The 22,390-nt window shown below is 43.0% G+C and overlaps 1 protein-coding gene across 1 annotated transcript; it reads left to right on the top strand.

The window, feature by feature from the left end:
- btbd7 (BTB (POZ) domain containing 7) lies at positions 1–22,390 on the top strand. Its single transcript, XM_008307963.3, has 11 exons — positions 1–357; positions 7,088–7,315; positions 8,811–9,953; positions 15,026–15,234; positions 15,674–15,749; positions 16,171–16,331; positions 16,444–16,587; positions 17,016–17,205; positions 17,420–17,598; positions 18,512–18,919; positions 19,044–22,390. The coding sequence occupies exons 2-11, from the start codon at positions 7,234–7,236 to the stop codon at positions 19,833–19,835; spliced, it is 3,384 nt and encodes a 1,127-aa protein (XP_008306185.1). The 5' UTR covers positions 1–357; positions 7,088–7,233; the 3' UTR covers positions 19,836–22,390.

The following is a 22,390-nucleotide window of genomic DNA, read 5'->3' on the forward strand; positions in this document are numbered from 1 at the left end:
AGCTTGCAGTGTGTAGCGTTGGTTGGGATAGGCCATAACAACCACCCAACAAGGCGTTGTGCTACTATGGGGAAAATACCGAACCGAACCGAGAGTGTAAAACGGTTTCTGTTTAGTTTTTACTCGAGCTAAATGCTAGAAAAATTAAGCGAAAAGTGGATGCAAGTGCTGCCGGTTCCGTTCGGCTTCGGATTTGGACGTTGACGTCGAACTGTGCGTAATGAGCAGAGTTGGAAAAAGAAGGTGTTGAGCTGCGTTTTTTTTCTGCCTCTGCCAGGGACAACTTGGGTCGGAGTACGGACTAGGCTGCGGGCTCGAACGAAGAGAACTGATGACCACGGAGCTCCGCACTTTTCGGTAAACACCCATTACCCGCTTTATTTTCAACAGTTGCACCGCAGACCGCTGTGAGTAAAATAGCTGTTTGTGAAAAGCCGAAGTCAAAGCGACAGAGCGGAGGAAGGAGCCCGTAGCCTCCACTAGCCTCTCTGGATATGCTACTAATTACAGGGCTGGGGTGAATAGGACTCTTCTTGCTAGGCTGCAGCCAAATCTTTTCACAATACTATTCACCCTTATATTTTATCGGCAAAGACTAAGTGTACGCTCGTTTTTGTTCTCCTGAGCACTTTTATTCCGTTTTTCCCCCCGCGGAGCAGCGGTAGATAGCCCACCTCCAGTAGCCCCGAACACCAACAATAGCTGCGCGTTAACGGCAGGCTAACAAAAGCCACCGCAAATTGATGGATTTGTGTTCATTCTGTGCTCTTCTCTGCTGTCGGTGAGCTTAGGTCACCGGAAAAGTTGAGTGTGGACGTGAATTTTTCCACTGTGTGGATCAGCCAACGTGTTGCTGTTACGTGCATCTGTGTCAAATAGTTGTTGATAGGATTTGCTATGGTAGCAGAACTGTCCGTCATCTGCTCCAACCAGCCTTATAGATGTTTTCTGGGTCTTAAAACCCACTAACGTAGAATACTAATTAAAAATGAGGTTTCTAGTGAAACTAAAGATTCTTTTTTTTTTGTTGCAATATAACTATCTGGGGATGTAAGTTACTCTAACAGTGTCTAGTTTGTTTTCTAAAAGTGTTCTAAAAATTACAGAATCCTCAAGTGTTTTCCAGTCAGCACGCAGCTCATAAAATTCTGAAATTAGGCTTTAGCGTTTATTATTGTAAAAACAAAACTTAAGTGACAGCTTGACCAGCAAAATCATCTATTTTTCATGGTATTACACAGAACAATATTGTAAAAAGCAAAACATTGGCAAACATTGGCATTAAAAAACCAATTGAGACTTTTTGTATTTTATAATTTTTGTATTTTATTTTATTTTTTTACTAAATGATGCGAAGTTTTAAACCATAACTTTGTTTTTTCCAAACTTCAGGCTTCAAAACCAATTGAGACTTTTTGTATTTTATTATTTTTGTATTTTATTTTAGTTTTTTACTAAATGATGCAAAGTTTTAAACCATAACTTTGTATTTTCCAAACTTCAGGCTTCAAAGTCTAAGTATATTAAAATGATTTAAATTTACCCAGTATAATGGTTAGTATTATTTGAGTATACATTTATGTAATTGTAATCAATTTTATTGATTCTTTAATGTATATATGTATAATATTAAGAAAAGGTCTTAATGATCCTTGCAGTTGATCACTTGCAGAATGTCCCCAACCTCCTTTGCTGGAGGTGCTGTAAGCAAAGTGTTGAGATAGAGATAGATAGAGGTTTGCTGATACATAGGTTATATATAAATCTAATCCTATTGTTGAGTAGAAATGGTTACTCAAATAGTTATACATAAAAGTCAGAAGACAAGGAAATAAGAATAAAGAAGAAGAAAGAAGAAGGAATTGCACCTCAGATGTTAGCACACCAACTGGGTCTGTTTACCTTTGCTAAACATTGACGTAGCACTCTCACCACCTGGAAAAAAAAACAGACACACAGGGCATCATCGCTGCAGACGATTGCAACACTATACTTCTGTGACACCACTAGAAATCACTGAAATAATTTGTTCTTGATTAGTTCAGGAGATTTTATAGCATATCCTCAACATTTACATTTACATTTACATTTCTCAGTTAAGAGCTGCTGGTACATTTTAGCTGGATTATTTTTGTGGTATCTGTGTTGCTTTAAACTAAATGGCACTCATGGGGTATTAACGTTACTAAGCAATATTGGGAATTTTTTTCTCCTTTTACCATTTATTATATTGCAGGGCTTTTAATGTAAAATATTTGCGGTTTGTGTTGCTCTTTTGCCCTAACTATCTAATATAGGTAATAATATTCCACATAAACAGTGTTATAATATTGAAATAATCTAGAAGACGTTTTGGTGAAACATTGAAATAATCTAGAAGACGTTTTGGTTGGATGTCCTGTCTTTTGCTGAAACACAAACCAATCAGTGTATATAATTTGTTTTTGTCCAGAATGGTCAAGTTTTAAGTCTGTGCAGGCTTGAAGTCTTTCTCATTTTACCAGGTTAAGTATTTGTGTCAGTGCTGCAGGGCCTTTTAATGACATGTAATTATTGGAGCTACATGCTCAGAAGTCCATGACTGGCATGCAAGCACTTGCCATAGAATAACTGAATGAGCTGGACTTTGGCCTGACTGCTGTTTACTCTGGCCAGCTGGATGGGGAACTCAACAAGGAGCATTGACATCTCATTTAAATAAGCAGTGGTTGCTGTCCTGAGTTGCCATTCATTCTGTGCAGATTGACTGCCAGGTCGTGTTTGTGTAGTCATTAGTGTGTGCCCACTTAGCGTTCCTTCTTTGAAAAGATGACCCCGTTCAGAACTGTTTGCCAGCAGAATTGCAGAATGTCATTCATCCATTCAGTCCTCGTCACCTCAGGTATCATGAAGTGACAAACACTCAACAATTTGGCACCACAGTCTGACTGGGACGTCTGGAAAATTGATATGTTTTTCTGCCTATTTGAAATTGTAGTAGTCACTGTTTGGCTATTGTGACCTCAATAGTGCAATCAGCTGACAGTGCGGTGGTTCATAAAATGTCAAATGTGCAGCATCAGGGTTCATATTGTTGTTGGACAAGGGTTTATCCAGAGGCTGCTCATCATTGTGGCTACTTTTGTTTCCTCTGTCTGCCTCTGTCCTTTCAGTTTGTCGTTTTCCAGCCTGTTCCAATTCCTCTATTTCTTGTGTTGCTTCTGGTAATTAGTCCAATGACATAATGCACCATTATACTGAATGGAAACACAACGGGGATAAACAACCTGACCTCCCCGCTAAATGCTGAGCTCTTTTACTGGTGTAAACTGTGTAATTATTATGTTCAAACGGCTCAGTTTTTGTTTTTCCAACTGCAGTGCATCCTCCATTTGCACTTCCTGCCGAAGGACGTGTGCAGACACATCAATACCTCCGAGGTGACTCCTTCTAAAAGGTCCTGTATTCCGGCTGACCTCAGCACGGCTTGATATGACCCTCTCACAGAGCCTAAGATTGTATCACATATCCAGAGAGTCAAACAGTATATAATGTAATTTCTGTGTCAGAAGCAGCATGTCTGACCAGCTTCATCAGTAAAACACAGTTGCCATTTGTCCTCAACGGTACATTAAAAATAGTTTTCAACAGATTATTTTGACAAGATTAGCAGTGAAGTGTTACTTGACACTTCTATCACAGCTCCAACAAGAAGAAAGAAAGTGAAGTGTCAGCGTTTCTTTGGGGATATGACTGCACAAGATTATAAAATCCAAATTAAGCTTTGACACGCAAACAGCACTTTGTACCTGCTTTGTTATTTTCCACAGAATGCTGTTACAGCAATGCACAGTAATCATGTGTGTCATTCAGGCCAGATAGTCAAATATGCTGGGTGAAATATATCATCTGATCATTCCATGATTCAAATGTCATCATCACAATGTAGGTCAAAGTAACTACAGCAATACCATTATCACATTTCAGCAAACACTGTCAGATAACTGGTAATATAAACATTTTTATCTAGTAAATAGTGTACCAATATATAAACATTTTTATCTAGTAAATAGTGACAATGGTGTGACTTTTGGTTTATGTTGAACTAACATCAGAACAATACTCTGATAGTCTATAGAATAGTCTATTTATTTATTTTCTAAAAAATAAAATAAATGAATGCATATTAAAGTTTGACTGCACAGTGATGAGTTACAATTACTCATCTAAATTTGACATCATCCGTGCTGGCTGCTTCATAGGCAGTACAGCCTATTTTTTTGCAATGGCAAACTTTCAAATGTCCTCTTGTATTTGCAGGCTAGTAACCATGTGGTGTGTCTTCCTTCAACACAGTTAAATGTCAACAATGGCCAAGGCATATTGTTTTTGGCTCAGGTGAAGTGTCTTAACTCAGATGCTCTGGAGCAGGACATCTGTCTGCAGCACCTCCTGCTGTTTATGACTTGTCAGGAATTTTCTCACAGTAGTAGTCTCTCCTAATACTACCTGTACTTTCTGAATATTCTGCACCTGAGACAGGGATTTTGTGACCTGCTGTTTTTGCTGCTACATATTTACTTCAATTCCAATTTGCATTAAAGGACTCAGATCATCAGGGTTGCTGACTGGAGTGGGAACCAGCAGACCTTCCTTGTCGCTTTTGTCATGCCGTGATGAGAAAATCCACATGAAAGATTGATAGCGTGCCCTGACTGTCATTTGAATAATACATTAGTCCTGTTTGTGTGCCATAGCCAAGCAGTTTTTTGTATGGTAATGTTCCGTGGGTGGCTGAACTCGTGTGTCTTTTAAACTGCTTTCTGAGGTTAATTTGAATTAAATATAACATCCCAAGCCACTGAGGTAAAGTGGGCAGTTAACAGTGTCCACACGTCTCTGTGCTGAGAGAGCAAGAGGGAGATATAGGTGGGGGCAGGGAGTGTGTCCTGTCACCTCTCATTAGGGACGCATAGTCCAGTCCGGTCAGCGTTGGCCCCCTGCCCCCCGCCCCCTACGTGTGTGCTGCTGCCCTCCTCCACAGAACCACACACTGTTTCTCCTGCATAGAAATGTCCCAATATCCCAGTATCAGAGACTGTTTTTCTCACTGAACAGTGAGAGCCAGGACTGGGTGAAAACGCTGTCCTAAATTATACTTGTAGAAATGTGCAGTGCAGCTGCAGTCGAATTTGGTTCAGTTGGTCCAACGACCTGAAGAACTCTTTCAATCTGAGGTCGGCATATCGTTCATTTGATGTGCTTTGTTTCTACTGCTGCTGCTGTGCACCGATGAGGACAGCTTGGACTCTGGTGCGTCTCCGGGGCTTCCTCTTTTACGTATTCAAATTCATTTTCTAATTTTGTACATATGCATTCACTTTGAAGACTAGGGCATATTCAACAGCAGTCTATTCACATAAATATCAACCAGCAGTTCACTGGTCTGCTTCAGTGTGACATTGCCCGGTGACTGTTTTTTGTAGGGACTAAAAGGCTGTGGTTTTCCAACCCTGGGGAGGCTGTAAAGTCCCGCCTTACAGGGGGAGACACAATGATTTATTAGTATGTTAGACATGGAAAAAGCGCCCTGAGATAAAACAGATCTCCCATCACACTCCATTTTCTGTCTGGTTTAACATAGAAAAAAATGTAAAAGTGGGAGAACAGTTACATGTCCAAGTTCCTTCATGGTGTCCATTGAAAGGCTTATTTTGTAAATTGACCCGTGCCATTAAGTGGGATGGAAATAATGGAAACGGTTTCTGTGGTGTGGAAAAAATGTATATAATTATTATTTATATCTTAAAAGCTTGTTGGTGCAGCTATACTGTAAAACAGTGGGTTATTCTTTTCATTCAACCGTTAAAAAAGGGGGAAAACATTACTTAATAGTTTTTTAGTCAATTTTAAATGTATATGATGTTAGACAAACAGTACTGGAGTTGTTACCCCTACTCAATAAAACTATATACTTCCAAAGTATTCCATAGTGCTTTTGTAAAACATAGGGAACTTTATGTTTAAAAAAAAGAACAAAACATTTTGACTTCATTATTTCACCTTGTCAACACAAAATGTCATCACAAAAATATGTCAAGGTTCAGAATGTTCACCTCTCGTTGTTAACTGATCTGTTTCCTGAGCCAGAGATTAAAACAAAAACACGAAATGACTGTGTTAGAAATGCAGGAACTTAAGGAAGGTAAAAAAACTGAAGACAGAAATATTATAAAATGTTTTGAAAGTCCCATGCAGTACAAAACAGAAATGTTAACTGGAGAAAATAAAGAAAACACAATATTTGGTCAGATGGGACCTTTCTGGCTGCAAAGTTGTTGCTATATCTATAAACGAGTAAGATAATTTGAGCCTCCACATTACAGCAGGTATCTTTAGAAATACTGTGTTCAGAAATACTGTGTTAAAGACCTTCTGCAGCAGTATCACATAAAAGACACAGTCTAAAAATACAGCTTGGGGATAAGCTTTAAACAGTAATTTAATGAGGGTGGAAATTCTGAGCTTCTTGACCTTTTACTGACCTTTTGATTTGAATTAATCAGCCCTTGGCCCCAGACTTTTCAATAGAGTCACTCTCCATTTCTACACTGCATGATATACATGCACGCATGCATATATATATACAGAGTATAAAAATGAGTAAAATGCTAAGATACAGCGTGTTTTCTTTCCTCTGCGAACATCTGCATTAGATTTGTTGTTAACTGCCAGTCAGAGTTTCCTGAGGGCTGAGCAGAGGAAGTCTAAGATTAAAGATAGTAACGTGGAAACAGTTTTCAACAGCTTCTTTCTTCTTTTTAGGTCTTCAAACCTTTCACGCCTGTAACATTACCAACACGATCTATACTTCTAGCGGCTTGAAACGTTTTTTGGAATAATATCAACATGAATGTAAATACACTTCTCATTGGCTTTAGCAGTGATGCCCTTGGCCGTTCATTATCTGTGGAAGAATCCCAACTGTCCCAATTCATCATTGTGTAATCCCTGTGAAATGTTAGGCAGAAACATTAGACATGTTATCAGATGCCAAATCAGCATTAGCCTTGTCTCTTACAGTTCTACTTCTCATTTCTGCCCCCAGGTACGACAGGCTGGGCCTGGGGCTGTGAAGATGCCTCAGCGGATCTGTGCCTGACCCACCACTGAAGACTGAGAGGACTACGCTGTCTGAGCAGAATGACTCAGCAAGAGGGGGGGCCCCCAGATAGCAAGTGAAGAGAAGTGAGGATGGGTGCCAATGGATCCAGCTATCCACACTCATGCTCCCCGCGCTCTGGGGGGAACGGACAGGCACAGCAGACATTTATAGGTAATTCTAGGACAAAATATATTTGCAAGTATTTCAAACTTTGAGTCAAACAATCCTGGGTTTTTTTTTTCCATTTGTTTCCAAAACCAAAATATTCAGCTAATGCTTCCGTTTCTTCTGTAGTGTTTACAAATGTAAGCTGTTCAAATTTTAGTAACCTGATAAGCATGTAACAGCATTGTGTGTTTACTATGTTTTCAGTTTTCCTACAATGAAAAAAACCCTCAGTATATCGTCATGCCTAAAATATCGCAATATATCGTATATCGTCGCCCCTGTATCACGATATGTATCCTATTGCCAGATTCTTGCCAATACCAAACCCTAATATATAATTGTGACTCGTATCATGTTTTTATTGTACTCTATCATTTCTAGGCTTTTGTCCAGGTTGGTTCAAAAATACACGGCATGGCATCAGCATTAAGACTTACTGCAGATATAATATTTCTATCTGACATTTCAGGTCTGGGAAAATGAAAAGACCTTGGTTTGACCTTAGTGTTTCAATTTCTCAGCTTCTTCTCAGACCAGCTGGACCTTTTATAGCTGCTCCAGACTGGACAAAAGTCTTGTGTCACATAAACTTTGTTTCATTCTTAGCATAATGTGCGTCTAATAGCGGGGCAGAATCTTTAATTAGTTGTTGGAGATCAAAGCCTTCATATCGTTCTGCTGGGGAACATGTTAGAGAACATATTTTATACGTTATCTAATTCAGTGATTTGCGTCTTCCTGGTTTAAGTCATTAAGTGCTTCCCTGTAGCCCCCGCTGCCAGAGGGTTGGTAAAACTGCTTTATAGGTGAATTAGTTCTCAACAAAACTCTTCTTTTTCACTTTGAAATAGACCCAGGTCTGAGCGTTCACTGTATTCGGGGTAACAAATCAACTTCCTAGCTCATGCCGCCCTGGAGGATTGCTGTGAGCAACGGTTGCTTGGTTCAGACATGATTCACAGTTTTGAATAATTACTATTTAGGTCACACTGGTAGATACTGAGAGAAGGGCAGGCAAAGAGGATCTCCTTGGCAAACCCCCCCTGACACATGAATGCTGTCTCTCACGCCAAAAACTGTGATTCAGTGTAATTAATGGAACCCAAGTATGTGAATGGACTGAGTTCATTGAGAAGGGTGAAACAGGACAACCTCTTTTATGAGCTAATTGGTTCTTAGTGGCCCAAAAGAAAACAAAGGGCTCCTGTGTTTTTTTTCTTCTTTTGAACCAGATCCAGATGTAGAGCCAGATCCAATGTGTTCTTGGCCTGACAGAGCTGGTCATACCACAGGGGTGCCAGAGACAGATAGAGTTTCCTGTAGTCTGGCCTCAAGAGTGTAGGAGTTATGAAATCACACGTCTCATCAGAAAACCGTTTAAAAATGTTATTTCTGGGGAGAAAGATATAAAACGATCATACTTTTTGACTCATTATTTGCAATATTTGTTAAATTATGTGGAGCTTGCAAGCACATTTTTTATTTTATTTCATTTCAGGGACCTCATCCTACTCTCAGCAGGGTTATGGCTGGGAGTCAAAGCTGTACAGCCTTGAGCATGGCCACGAGCGTCCCACAGACAGGAAAAAGAAAAGCCTTGGTCTGGCCACCCTCAAACGGAGGTTCATCAAAAGGAGGAAGTCCAGCCGCTCAGCAGATCATGCACGACAAATGCGAGAGCTTCTGTCAGGATGGGACGTCCGTGACATGAAAGCCCTGGTGGAGGAGTATGAGGGTACAGCTGCCCTCAAGGAACTGAGCTTCCAGGCCAGCCTGGCCCGTGCCGAAGCCCCTAACTTGCAGCGAGATCTCGCCGCCCTCTACCAGCACAAGTACTGCACAGACGTGGATCTCATTTTCCAAGGTACCTGCTTCCCAGCTCACCGGGCCGTCTTGGCTGCCCGCTGCCCATTTTTCAAGACTCTGCTGTCTTCTTCCCCTGGCTATGGAGCAGAGGTCCTTATGGACGTGGAGACGGCAGGCATTGATGTGCCAATGTTCTCGGCCCTGCTTCACTACTTATACACAGGGGAGTTTGGTGTGGGTGGTGCAGAGGATTCAAGGCTTCAGAACGTGGATGTACTGGTGCGGCTGAGCGAGGAGTTTGGAACACCTAACTCTCTGGAGGCAGACATGAAGGGCTTATTTGACTACATGTGTTATTATGACGCTCTGCTCAGCTTCTCCACAGACTCTGAGATGATAGAGAGCTGTAACGAGAGAGGAGCTGCAGCTGCGGCCCCAACAGCGGGCGCAGCGGGCAGCGGGGCACCCATGACCCCGGATGAGGACCTCAGGGCACACAAGGCAGTCCTCTCGGCACGCTCCCCTTTCTTCAGAAACCTTTTGCAGCGACGTATTCGCACCGGAGAGGAAATGACTGAGCGCACGCTGCAGACGCCCACCCGCATCGTGCTGGACGAGTCCATCATACCACGGAAATATGTGCAGGTTATTCTCCACTGCATGTACACAGATGTGGTGGAGCTCGGCTTGGTGCTCCGGAGCAGCCCCTCGGCAAGCAGCCTGGGTGAGGTTCAAGCTCTGGTTTCAGGAGGCCGTGGGGCCAGCACACGCACCGAGGAGGCCATGGAGCTGTACCACATCGCTCTGTTTTTGGAGTTCAGTATGTTGGCTCAAGGTAAGTCATAACTGCCAGTTATTTATCAGGTAAAATAAAATAAAAATTCTCTTAACACAGTGGTTCCCAAGTCGGGAGTGGACGCCAATACAGGAGCAGAGCTATAACAGGGGTGACAGCAGGGCAAATCATTTATCATTTATCATTTAATCATTTTTTATTAATGTTTTCTTGATTTGTGTAATTTGGGAAATTACACACATTTGTCATTTTGTTCAGTGAGAATACCAGTGGTTTTAAAAATATGTTGCTTGACAGGAGTCATATCTACAAATGGGGATGGTCTTTCTTCTAATGGTCAACACTTTAAGAGACGATGGTGACTTGGTGGTAAAAGACGTGGACTAGGGCCTGGAAGATTTTAGATACAAGTCCACCAGCTGCCAAGTTACCACTGAGGTGCTCTGAGCATGGCATTGTCCCCACACACTGCTGCCTGGGGGCTAGAGCTGCCTCCAGCTCACTGTGGTGATGGGAAAAGAGGTCACATTTGGTTGTGTGCTGTGTCACAATGACAAGGAGTTCACATTCACTAAACCCAGAATTTCAGGAAAAGGGAAAAAGTGATAAAATATAGGCAGGAAAGAGTTCATACTTCAAACACTTACAGTGGTTCAATGTTATAAAAAACACAAATGTGTGGAAATATGTAATAAATGGCAGTTTGTGCTTTGAAACAAAATTACACGTGTGTCTCCCACCCTCTTGAAACTCACATCTGTCTTTATAACCCACATTATGCTCATGTCAGCAGATTGACCAGTGTTGAACAGCTTGGCAGAGTAATGGTGGATAGAGCTGTGGCTGCAGCCTGCAGACTGATACAGGCTGATGAGTTGTTTGTGTCTCCAGAGGCAGACATCTTACTGTGTGATAGATGCAGTGGCTCTGAGCTTTTGTCAGCACCGCGGCTCAGGTCATCTGCTTTGCCACTGGCCTTCCTTTACTTTGAAGACACTGGCTTTTTTTCCCCCACTGCCGCTCCTTTCTAAATGCTTTTTTTTTGTTGTATTGTTTGACACAAGGTTCTCACTTTGTCACTCTCACCTCATGCAGAGTTCTGTTTTAAAGTACAGTCCTGTTTTTACTACACCTGAAAAATTGCCCACAAAAGGGCCAAACATGAAAACCCTATTGTTTTTGAACCACCTTCTTGGATATGAATGCAGGAGGAGGTTGTATGACAGCGATTCTGTTACAGTCTTAAGTTTCATAAAGCTGAAGGGACGATAATAGGCTTGTCAAATATTAAACAATAAGTGATATCACCTGCAATATGTTAAGGCAGTGCCTGGTGATTTGAAACTGTGGATTCTCCCAAGTAACAAACCTTGGTAAACTTAATTAAACTTTTATTTTAATCAAAAATATTAATTTGTCTCCTCATTTACCACTTCTCCTTAAGCCCTCTCTTGGTTGAATGAAATTTACTACAAAACAACTGTGGAAACAGACCATCTGGGTCAGCGTGCTAATGCATGCAAGTACTATTTACTATCCATCCATCCATCCATTTTCATCCGCTTATCCGTTACCGGGTCGCGGGGCAGCAGTCGCCACCCAAATCACATTGCACCGTACCAAACCTTCCTGCGGGTGGTGAGTCCACTGGATACTATTTACTATTTAAAATAAAATAATAAAATTGATGACTTGATTAAAAGAATTTATAAAAGCAGCATAAATGGAACTAGGTTGTTTTTGTTTTGTTTTTTTAATGCAAAAACGCCCCATCACTGCCAAGAAAGTAGTAATGCGACCTCCTAAACCTTTGTGGAATATGATAGGATTGGATTCACCCTCATGTCAGATGTGTTATGCAGAGTGGTGTATGTATTTAGAACACACATTTGAGTCTTATCCACATTTTTAAAAACAGCTGCGGTGATATGAACATCCTTGTACACTAACATAATGTACGCAGCCTGTTAGACACCTCCCTCTACACCCCCGTGCTCCCCTCCGTCCTGCCCCCAAGCAGTCGTGTCATTCTCAGGGTCAGTCTGCCAGCTCAAGCCTGCCAGGATGCAAATAGTGTCATCACCACACACCATCACCTCTTTCCTCCCACCCATCCCACCCATCCCCCCGCTCCAACAAGCCCCTACTGGAGGGTATTTTTATCCCCTCTCCTCCCTCTCCCACTGTGTTGCACAGCTCCAAACAGTTCCCATGAAACCTCTGTGTGGTATGTGGTGAGATGCTTGAGGTTGACCCGGTGTTTTATCCAAGTCCATTCTTTTTTCCTCTCTTCTGCAGCATCTTGTTATTATTATTACCATTTGTGAGAGATATCTCTTCCACTCTGTTTATTTATCTCTGTCAGTCTTTACACACAACACGGTGTTAAATATTTCTGTAGTCCGTGGGTTTTAATGTAGAAAAAAAAATTGGTCCCTGGAGATTTTGGTAGCTGCCATATATTCTTAGGAGGCAGCAAAAAGGTTTATGTCAGAGGATTCACGAGGAGACCCCCCCACCCCTCTCTCATCTGTCCCTCCGTCTTTCCCATGCATGCTCCTGCGCTGCTGCCCCCTGCCTGTGTGGATTAGCCTGTGGAGGTTTTTTATAGAGCAGTTGGGCTCTCTGTCATTCCTTCTTATTAAATCTCAACGCTTGTATCCCTTTATGGCTCCATCTCACTCGAACGGAAACCGCTATTAAAAGCCTTATTAATTTTTCAAGTGCATCACGGTGGCGATTACCAGTTGGTGTGGTTTCGGTTCGTGCACAGAAATGCCATCTATTCCACCAGTTCTCTCTGAAGAACCCTGCAGTTCCATATCTTTAGTATAAACTGCCCAGACCAAAATCCAGAACCTTTGAACCATCCTCATATATTTCAGTTGCATCCAAAGGCTTGTTTATAGACAGTCGAGTGCAGTTGGTGTTTTAAGTGGCTTTGGGGGTTGTGTTCCATAAACACAACGCTGCGAATAATAACTGCAAGATAAGATGCATATGTCGTCTGTAGTCACGGTAGCACAGCGTCAGCTTTTGTTGTTCGTGTTGCCATGTTGATTTTCTTCACGGTGATTGTTCTACTGAATGTGGTTTACCACCTGTGGAGAGGACGGGAGCTAAATAAAGTATAAAATGTGATTTTTTTTAATTTTTTTTTATTAATCTTGCTTATAAAATGTACTGTAAAGCTGTGTTCTTTAACTGTGTTTTTTTTTTCTCCACATTCTTGTGTCACTAGTTCCATGTATAAAGCGGTCTGTTCTTGAGCCAAGGGAATAAATACAAAAAGTGACAGTCTGGGATAAAAACCAAAATACAAAACCCACTCATGCACTCTCAAGACAGACGGGACATGGATGAGGAGGGGAGATGAAGGCAGATGTCAAGAGTTCACTCCCTCCGTCTTTTAGTCTGTTTACAGCAGATAAAATGTCACAGTGTCAGAGTCCACATTTCAGCCTCATGTGTCTGAACGATACAGATTTTCCATCAAACACTGCAGGCCTCGGATATGCATTTCAGTAGTTTGTGTGCTTTTCTAATAGCACCCCCTGGAGGGTAAATGAATTACATTGATGTTCATGTATTGATATGAATCACCTTGCATATAGGTCCATATTCAGCGCGTTAGCTGTGCTTGAAGAAGAAAGAAAACGACTTTCATCCTGGAGTCATCCCACTCAAGTGTGGTGTCCAATTTCCTAGAGTGTTTGTTCAAAGCTGTGGTTTGGGGGAGGAACGGCAGCTTGTGCTTCTAGTTTAAGATAAGAGATTCCCAGTGGAGTGTTGCTACTGACCCAACCAGGGGCTGATATGCAGGATGGACTGAGATGGAATGAGGAAGTCAGGAAGAACAAATTTGTCCAGACGTCACCTAGTCTGGCTCTATCTCCAGAGATGTCCAACCCGTGGTAAATATCGTGAATCAAACGTAGAATAAAAGTTGTTGAAGGGATGGATTATCTTGAAAGGCCTGACCTCATCTCCTGTTGGTAAATCTAAGTCATCTGACAGAATTAGGTTTTACTTGTGTTGGTGAATGGACATCAGCAGCAGATAAAACAATGTCCTGAGTTTTTTTTAATTTTTGCACTGTTCCTGCTGTGTATTCTGGGTTGTACATACGTCTTTGTCAAATGTCCGTGCTAGCAACACGTTTCCCCTGGCTGTTGTGTGTAGATATCAAGGTTAAGAGACGGCAGCATGAAACTGAAACACATCAGTGAATCAAAGGCATTTCTGTGGGCTGGTGTGTTACTGAGTTAAACTGCTGCCTGCTGTTCTGGTATGTGTTCTGATTTTTGGAGGAAAAATGCAGTTAAGAGAGGATGTGGGGGGCTGGAGTTTGACTCCCTGGGTCAGTGAACACGTGTGAAAACTACAGATGATCCTCCTGAACAACTGTCTGTTATAGCAGCTTCAGAGGAAGCATGGTTGGATTTATCGGCTCTTTTTTTGTTCGCAGAATGAACACACCATAAAAGGGTATTTCATAGACACAACCAGTGTCAGTTCTGCCCCTTGAAATCATTAATTAGAGAAGGACAACTGTAGCGTAGGTGACCTTGCTGCGCTCGATACTGTTTGGTATGTTCTGCTTCCGTCTCTCTGTCATAGTGGGATCGTTTGGTATGTTCTGCTTCCGTCTCTCTTTCATAGTGAGATTGTGAGAGATTTCAGGAGCTTCCTGAACAACAGCAGATGGAATTTACTGGACGATAACAGGGATTCAAGGTTGTAAATGGAGGCGTTCATTACCTCACTCATTTATAAAAAAGGATTCTGAGGAGGTTATATCTTTGGTCCAGAGGTCGTGAGAAGGCTCAAGGTCAGAAGATCTGACCTCTGTCTTTAAGACCAAAAACATTATTATAAGTACATACGTACATAAGTATTGTCTGACTNTTCAGTATTGCTTCCAGGTGTTCTCACAAAATTCTCAGCCAAATGAAGAAAAAGAGAGAACTGTCCTCACTTATTCAAACATAAATAGACAAAGAGTTAAAGTGCACCATATTGTTTCTAAGAAAGTCGATAACCTTAAAGGTCTAATCTTGCTTTTGGGATAAAATACTTGTTTGAACATGATGAGATCTTGTCTTTTCCAGGTTGTGAGGACATTGTTTTGGAAAGCCTGGCGCTGGATTCACTGGTCCCCATCTTGAAGTGGAGCTCCCAGCCCTACGGCTCAAAGTGGGTCCACAGGCAGGCCATGCACTTCCTCTGCGAAGAGTTCAGTCAGGTCGTGTCTTCGGACGTTCTCTACGAGCTCGGCAAAGAGCACCTCCTCAGCGCAATTCAGTCAGACTACCTGCAGGTGAGGAAACAAAATGTCATCTGTCAATCTCCTGTCACACTGCTACACGTTTGGTCATTTTCTGCTGCGAGGTTCTAGTAATGGGTTCTTTTGCACTGGTTGATTGGTAAAATGGACGAAACACACACACACACACACACACACACACTCAGAGGTCTTCTGAGTTAAATCTAAGGAGGTGACTCAGAGCCCAGATCAAATCTGTTCTGTCATCTGTCTGCCAAACTACCTGGACTTCTTACCATGTGGTTAGGGGAAGTGTTTAAGTCCATCTGTTCACATAAATCTTCCAGGCTCCGTCTGTGCACGGGCAGAGTAAACACACTGTATTTTCTCCTTAGCCATATTTTATTTTATTTTATTTCAGTTTCTGATCGTATCTGACCTTGTCCTATTTCTCAAATCTGTCTTTTTGTCTGTACCTTGCTCTCATTCACAGGCGAGTGAACAGGACATCCTCAAGTATGTTGTTAAGTGGGGCGAGCAGCAGCTTATTAAGAGGATGGCAGACAGGGGTAAGATAATACACTCTGTAATTACCATCTGAGCAGCCTCCCTAATAGTTCTGAGGAAATTACTGACTCATCAGATCCATCCAAGATGTACGCGAAACCTGTTGCGAGTAGAAGATAAACTTTGACCTCCAAATAAAACCAGCGGAAATTAATTAATCGGACATTGCTGGTAACTCTCACCTAGTTAGCAGCTCCATCTAAAAAAAGGTTTAATGGTCAAGAGCTTCAGTCTTCACAGATGACTCCCATCAATCCCTATTTAGATTTAACCATCCGCTAAATAGAACCTTCATTATGATTATGAAAAATAGGCAGCGTGCAGATTTACAAGCCTTAAAAGTATACTGTCGGTTGCATAAGTAATCACATACACATTTATAAATAGGCTGCAAATGGCTCTTTTCTGTCCTCATTTACCCAGAGCCCAACCTGTTAAGTGGCACAGCTCACAGTGTGAACAAGAGGGGAGTAAAAAGGAGAGACTTGGATGTGGAGGAGCTAAAAGAGATCCTGTCTCCCCTGCTGCCCTTCATCAGAACCGAGCACATCCTACCCCACAACAGCGACGTTCTCACGGACGCGGTATGTACAAACACGCTTCCTTTTTTTTCTTTCCGTCGTTACGCAAACATTAGTCATATGACCCGATTAACCAGAGTATTGATGCAGATTTATCACCTTTTTTTTTCCACAGTTAAAACGGGGTCTGATAAGCACCCCTCCCTTGGACATGCTTCCCACTGCTGAGGGCGGGAAAGCCAACGACTGGTTACGGCAGAAGAATGCAGGCATCTACGTGCGTCCCCGTCTGTTCTCTCCTTATGTGGAGGAAGCGAAGGCAAGTCTCGTTCACGCTGATAAACGCTGCTTCCAGACGGTGCAGAAAGCGGAGTTTAATTTGTGTTCCTTACAAGAGTCATTAAAAGAGCAGAGGCTCTGTAAGGACGGGCTAATCAGCCAGAGTCTCGCTGCTTGTAACTCTGCAAGTCCAATTACCTGCCATATATATGCACCACTTTCACCAAAGCCGGTCATCACTTTGACTGAATTTGATTTTATGTCTCTTTGCACACTTTCCCTAATAACTTCAAACCACCATTAATATTTATGAACTCCTTCGCAGACCAGACGTAGAGTCATTTCTAGATTAGGTGTCAATCAAGTCCAAACAATTTGCAAGCATTCTCCATGTCCTTGAGTTATACATAGATGGATTTGTAATGAGTTTTGGGTCTCACGTGTCCACTCCTGTCTACCTGTCCTCAGTCTGTACTTGGTGAGATGATGGTGGAGCAGGCGGACATGGCGCGTTTGCGCTTAGTGCGTATGTCGAATGTCCCAGACACACTCTACATGGTCAACAATGCCGTGCCTCAATGCTGTCACATGATCAACCACCAGCAAATAGCAGGAAGCTCAACAACAGCGCCCTCAGTTGTGGCCAATGAAATCCCAGGTAAGAGAATGGGAAGAGAACTGTGCTGATATAAGAACATATCCAAAAACTTCTCAAATATTCTGAAACGTGATTCCGGTTTGTGGCCTTTTCTGAATTCCCGGAGAATCCAAAAATAATGTTTGATGTCAATAACGCAGTCTTAACCTCTATTATCAAGTATCGCCAAATAAGAACATAAGAACATTTGTTACCGTATCTGTGTGTTTTTCAGTGCCACCACTGTCTGTGGTGAAGGACATGATCCGCAGGCTCCAGGAGCTGAGACACACGGAGCAGGTCCAGAGAGCGTACGCCCTCAACTGCGGCGAAGGAGCCACGGTCAGCTACGAGCTGCAGCTGCGAGTGCTGAGGGAGTTCGGTCTGGCAGATGGAGCCACAGAGTTGCTGCAGGTTAGCAGAAAACAGAGAATTCATTCCCCAGAGGTCAGAGTATCCCAGAAACTGTCTGTTCTGGGATACTTGGAGAATAGGGTTAGGCCGAGGACACAGACAGACCTCAGGAATTCAGCTGACACAGGCCTTAAACAAACCCAGTCAGATAAATCTTGTGAAAATCTTAAAATATGTTTTTCCTTTGTCAGCACCAGCATGCATACAAAATCCTACGCTTTTGATTTTAAAACTATCCCCAAACATAAATATTAAAATATAGAATTGGTGATGACCTTTAACCTCAAATTATCATATAAAAGGACAAGGAAAAGACTTGTGTGTTTTCACAGACTAACATAATTCTATATATTTAACCTAAACTAACTCTCAATCTGAAACAACCCTGGACTGCAGGCAGATCAGTCGAGCCACACCTTAATGATTTTTGTAAATGGGTGGAGTTGTTGTGGGAAGAACCTAATTGCACTTTTGCTCAGATTTGATGGATGACTTCCTCTTTGTCATTTTTCAAGTGTGTATTGTGGTGATAAGGATTTCCCTACGTATTTAGAATCCCATGTGACGATGTCAATGTGAAACATTGTTCCTAAAGTCACAAATAATTCTTTCAACACAAATTACCGAGCCACTACCCGCCCTTGTCTTTTTTTTTCATATCTAATTAAGCATTCACGGACCTGGTCAAAAAATATTTGTCTGACCCGTTCAGCCTCATCTGATGAACTTTTTGTAGCATGTAGTGGAACCATCAGGTTAAAAAACACCTGTAAAGTCTTTTCTCTGTTACATAACGTTTCTGGTCTATATTCAAACCACACCATTTAGTTTTTACAACATTTCAGGAAGTTGACTTTTTGGAAAATGTGCCAGTGAAGCTGATGCCTGGATGCTTTCATGTGGTTTTCTTCAGAACCCATACAAGTTCTTCCCTGACGAACGGTTTGGAGATGAGAGTCCAATTCTGGCTCTGCGCCAGGTGGGTCGATGTCGGGTAAACAGCAGCCCAGCCATGGATAGCATGTTCACAGAGCTGGAAGGAGTTGCTGGCTTCCACCCTCCTCTTCCTCCCCCACCTCCTCCCTACCATCCTCCCGCCACACCCAGCCACGCGCAGCTTAAGGGCGCTTGGCGACCCCGTGTTCCCTTGCCAACCCCCACCCGTTCCTTTTCCTATCCCTGCAACCGCACCCTGAACCAGCGCCATGCAGCTGCCAAGCATGGCAGCTCAGAGTACTCCTCCTCTGTGCCCAGGCCCCAGCCCCCAGACTGCACCAACCCGCAGGCCATGGGCCGAGCTTTGCTTTCTGATCAGCAAGCGGTGAGTGTATGTGCAACGTCCTGAAGTCCCTGTCTGCAATTTATTTCTCCACATCCTGATCGTTAGTTTGCTTTTCCGTGGCTCGGTCGTCAGTTCACATCACATATTGTACTCTCTGTTGCAGATGGGCTTGGAGCCCGTAATGAGGGAGTTCATGCCTGACATTGCACTGGGGGTTTCAGTCATGTCGCTGAGGGAGCAGCACATGGTGGAGATGGACAGAGACAGCCCTCACAGCCCAATGGGTCCCTCAGGTCATCATCTGCCTCACGGGCCCTGCCCTTCTGCCCGCCACAGCCACAACCACAGCCACAGCCACGGCCACGCTCCTGGTCACGGGCACTCCTGTAAGAGGCATGCTCCTGAACCTAAGCTGGAGGCTCAGGCTGAGTTCCCCGATCTGTATGACTTCTCCTGCCGACCCGCAACACCGACATCCGCCCACCCTCTGCCCTCCTTCGTAGGACCGGACCTCTACAGTCACAGCTGCACCCCCTCCAGCCCTTATCCACCACCTTACATTTCAGACTCTCAGTCCCAGGGCCACCTGCAGGGACGGACTGCTCCTTCAGACCCGCTGAGGCTCGATGTGCTCAGTATGACCTCTCAGAGACACGATGGAGTCCTCGCCAGTCCGTCTGGGGCTCAGCCCCGAATGGCGCACATTTCAAGAGGGAGATCAAATGAGACAGATCTGACCCACGGCTTGGGCCATTTGCGGTCGCCCAGCGGTAACATGGACAGCTACGAGGAGAGGCACATCGGACTCAGAGATGCACAGGAGGACATGGTCCTCTCTGGAGAATCGCCAGGTTCCGTCCAGCAGCCTCACAGGAACAGTGTCAGTGAGGAGATCGCCAGAGACCGCAGGTCACCCAGCAAACCCGACTACCCCTATAAGAAATCCGCACTTTAACCCCAGCCAAGGGCTCAGGGTTGATTTAAGAAAAAGGGAAAAAGTGATTTGTGCTTGTCCATCATAATGGTCTGCAAAGCACTAGTGTGTGTCTGGGTGTTCAGTGTGTGTGTGTGTTTGACAAGAGCGGGGAAAAAAGGGGTTTAGTTGATGGTTTGCTATTTATAGGCTCTGTTCTTTTGTCCTACCTCTATCACTCTGTGCCATCAGTCACACAGTCAGGGCGTGGAAAGAGGAAGATCTATAGGTCGACAGTGTGTATAACATGCTATAACATACTCTGTGTACGTCTGCTCTGAATGGCTGTTTTTACAGGATGACTCAGGCTCCACTGGGCTGGTCCGGATTGTAGCGAGTGATTGTGTGTTGAAGGTGTGTTAATCCTGCACGATGAGGTCGAAAAACTAGATGCAGCTCAGTTATGTTGAACAAAGACTCCATTCATCGGCTGCTCTGTCGCTTGATTATTTTCAGGATAGAATAGGAAGATGGCTGCACGGAGATCTCACTTTACACAGACAAACAACGGCAACCAGTGCAGAACAGAGTATTGTGGCGAATTGATATGTAAATACATCTGGCTGTTCTCTTTCCTCCCATGACTTGTGTTTCCATTTCTTCCTGTAGCATGCCTACAGCAACGCACCTGACTAGTTTTCCCCCTGCTGGCTGTGGTTCTGCAGGGCCGCTGAGTAATTGGTCTAGGTTTGGTCACACAAAGCAGGAATTGGATCCGACAGGAAGTAGGTCATCAGAGCTCGTCATCCTCCAGAAATCCACTCAGATAATTGTGTTAGGCTTCAGCTATCACAGTCTCTCAGTGTCTAGCTCCCAGGCAGGAGCCTGGTAGTTTTTTTGTTTTTGTTTTTTTTTGTTTTTTGCTGAGGACAGGAAGGAGCAGGAGGATCATGGATAGGTCTGTTAGTAGAAATAAAAATAAAAGGGTGCCATGGCAACTGACTGTCATGGGGTGTGTATGTTTGCAGCTGGAGCAGGTGTTCTGTGCGTGCGGGTGTGTGTGTGTGCATGAGGACAACTTTGATACACACAGGTGTTTAGACAATCTCAGTACTGTACACTCCCATCTTCCGTCAGGTCTGTTTGTACATATCAGAGCGTCTCTTTAGCACAGAGCGGTGGTCAGTCTGCAGAAGTTCCCTGGTCTGTTTATCACTAGCAGCAAGTAATCTAACGTAACAGCCTTAACCAGAGCTTGGAATATTCAGTTGTTAGCTGCATTTATTCACTTTAGCATGATGTCATTATATCACAGCCCCTGTTAATGGTTTATTTGACTGTTCTGCTCACCACACATTCATTTACTGCACACGATCTTTGCAGTAGAGCGGGTTTTCATCCAAACCCAGATGCTGACGAACGCACGTAGACACCATCTCTCACCTCATGGACAATTGTGGACCAGCATATTCAGTACTGTCAAATATACTGTTAAAAGTGCCGCAGAAGCTGTAGCTCCAAAACCCTGCAAGTCCATGCATAAAAGCCGGTCGCGACCAGCAGCTGGCGCACAACCTCACATAAACGCATATACGTTGCACTGTAGGAGCCGCCTGTTCAGTAGCAGAAGGGGAAATAGAACAAATATGAATATCGGACAAAAAAAAAAAAATTCAAAATAACAATATGGTCTCGTATTGATGAGAAGTTGGCGATTGCGGGCTCATATCTCCAGTGGTAAATTGTATATAATGGATTGAGCTCCAACGTGTTCTGATGAATTTTTATTGGTTTCCATCATATTTTAGTGTTTGTTGAAGCTTCTTTTTTTTTTTTTTTACTGTAGTGAACAACACTGTGTATCTGTCTTTGTCACGATCTCTCACTAAGAATGTGTGGTATAAAATGAAATGATTGTGTCCGAATCCATTATGTTTCTAAATGTCAGACTTTTAGAGCAGTCTTTTCAGTGTCGTGGGTGGTTTTTGGACTTCTATGTTTGTACAAACGTCCTTCCATTTCTCTTAACTTCAAAAGTAAAAGGAACCTTTAAAGGATCTGCTTAGCGGTAATGACTTGAGCAAGCAGAATAATATTTTACAGTAGGTTGCTTCATAAGGAAAAAATTCAAAACTTGTGATGCTTCCCCATGTTCTCGTTGGGTAGTCATTTTATTTTCCAGGACAATGTTCAGTTGGATTGATGCTCTTGTTTTGCTCTTTGCTGTAGAAAAGTCAGTGCCTTCCCCCGCCTGCGGCCGGGCTTTTATTGGAGAAGTGACTTCCATGTCTATGCAAGCTCTTTTCTACCAGCTGACCAGCCTGCATCAAAGTTCTTTGGAATCTCATGTAGCTTGTTTTCGTGTACAGTGTTATTTTTAGCACCTTTTTTTTCAGAAAACAGAAACATCCTTAATGTGTGGTTGCTTGTGTTGAATCCTAACAGGTACGTTGTACTTGTATTGTAGAGAACATGTTTGTAGATCGATATTGAGTTGCATTTAGTTTCACTGAATCTATTTTTCTACTGTCGCCTGAAAGGGTGCGTAACAGTGGTAAACTTGGACAGACTACAAAATAAACTGGTTTGATATTAAA

Source organism: Cynoglossus semilaevis, chromosome 1 (assembly GCF_000523025.1).
Source record: "Cynoglossus semilaevis isolate Cse_v1.0 chromosome 1, Cse_v1.0, whole genome shotgun sequence".
Classification (NCBI taxonomy): Eukaryota; Metazoa; Chordata; class Actinopteri; order Pleuronectiformes; family Cynoglossidae; genus Cynoglossus; species Cynoglossus semilaevis.

Coding starts and splice junctions, on each gene's coding strand:
- btbd7 (XM_008307963.3), top strand. CDS start 7,234: ATGGGTGCCAATGGATCCAGCTATCCACACTCATGCTCCCCGCGCTCT. Junction 17,206..17,419: donor TGTGGCCAATGAAATCCCAG/GTAAGAGAATGG, acceptor TGTGTTTTTCAG/TGCCACCACTGTCTGTGGTG. Junction 17,599..18,511: donor GAGCCACAGAGTTGCTGCAG/GTTAGCAGAAAA, acceptor GGTTTTCTTCAG/AACCCATACAAGTTCTTCCC.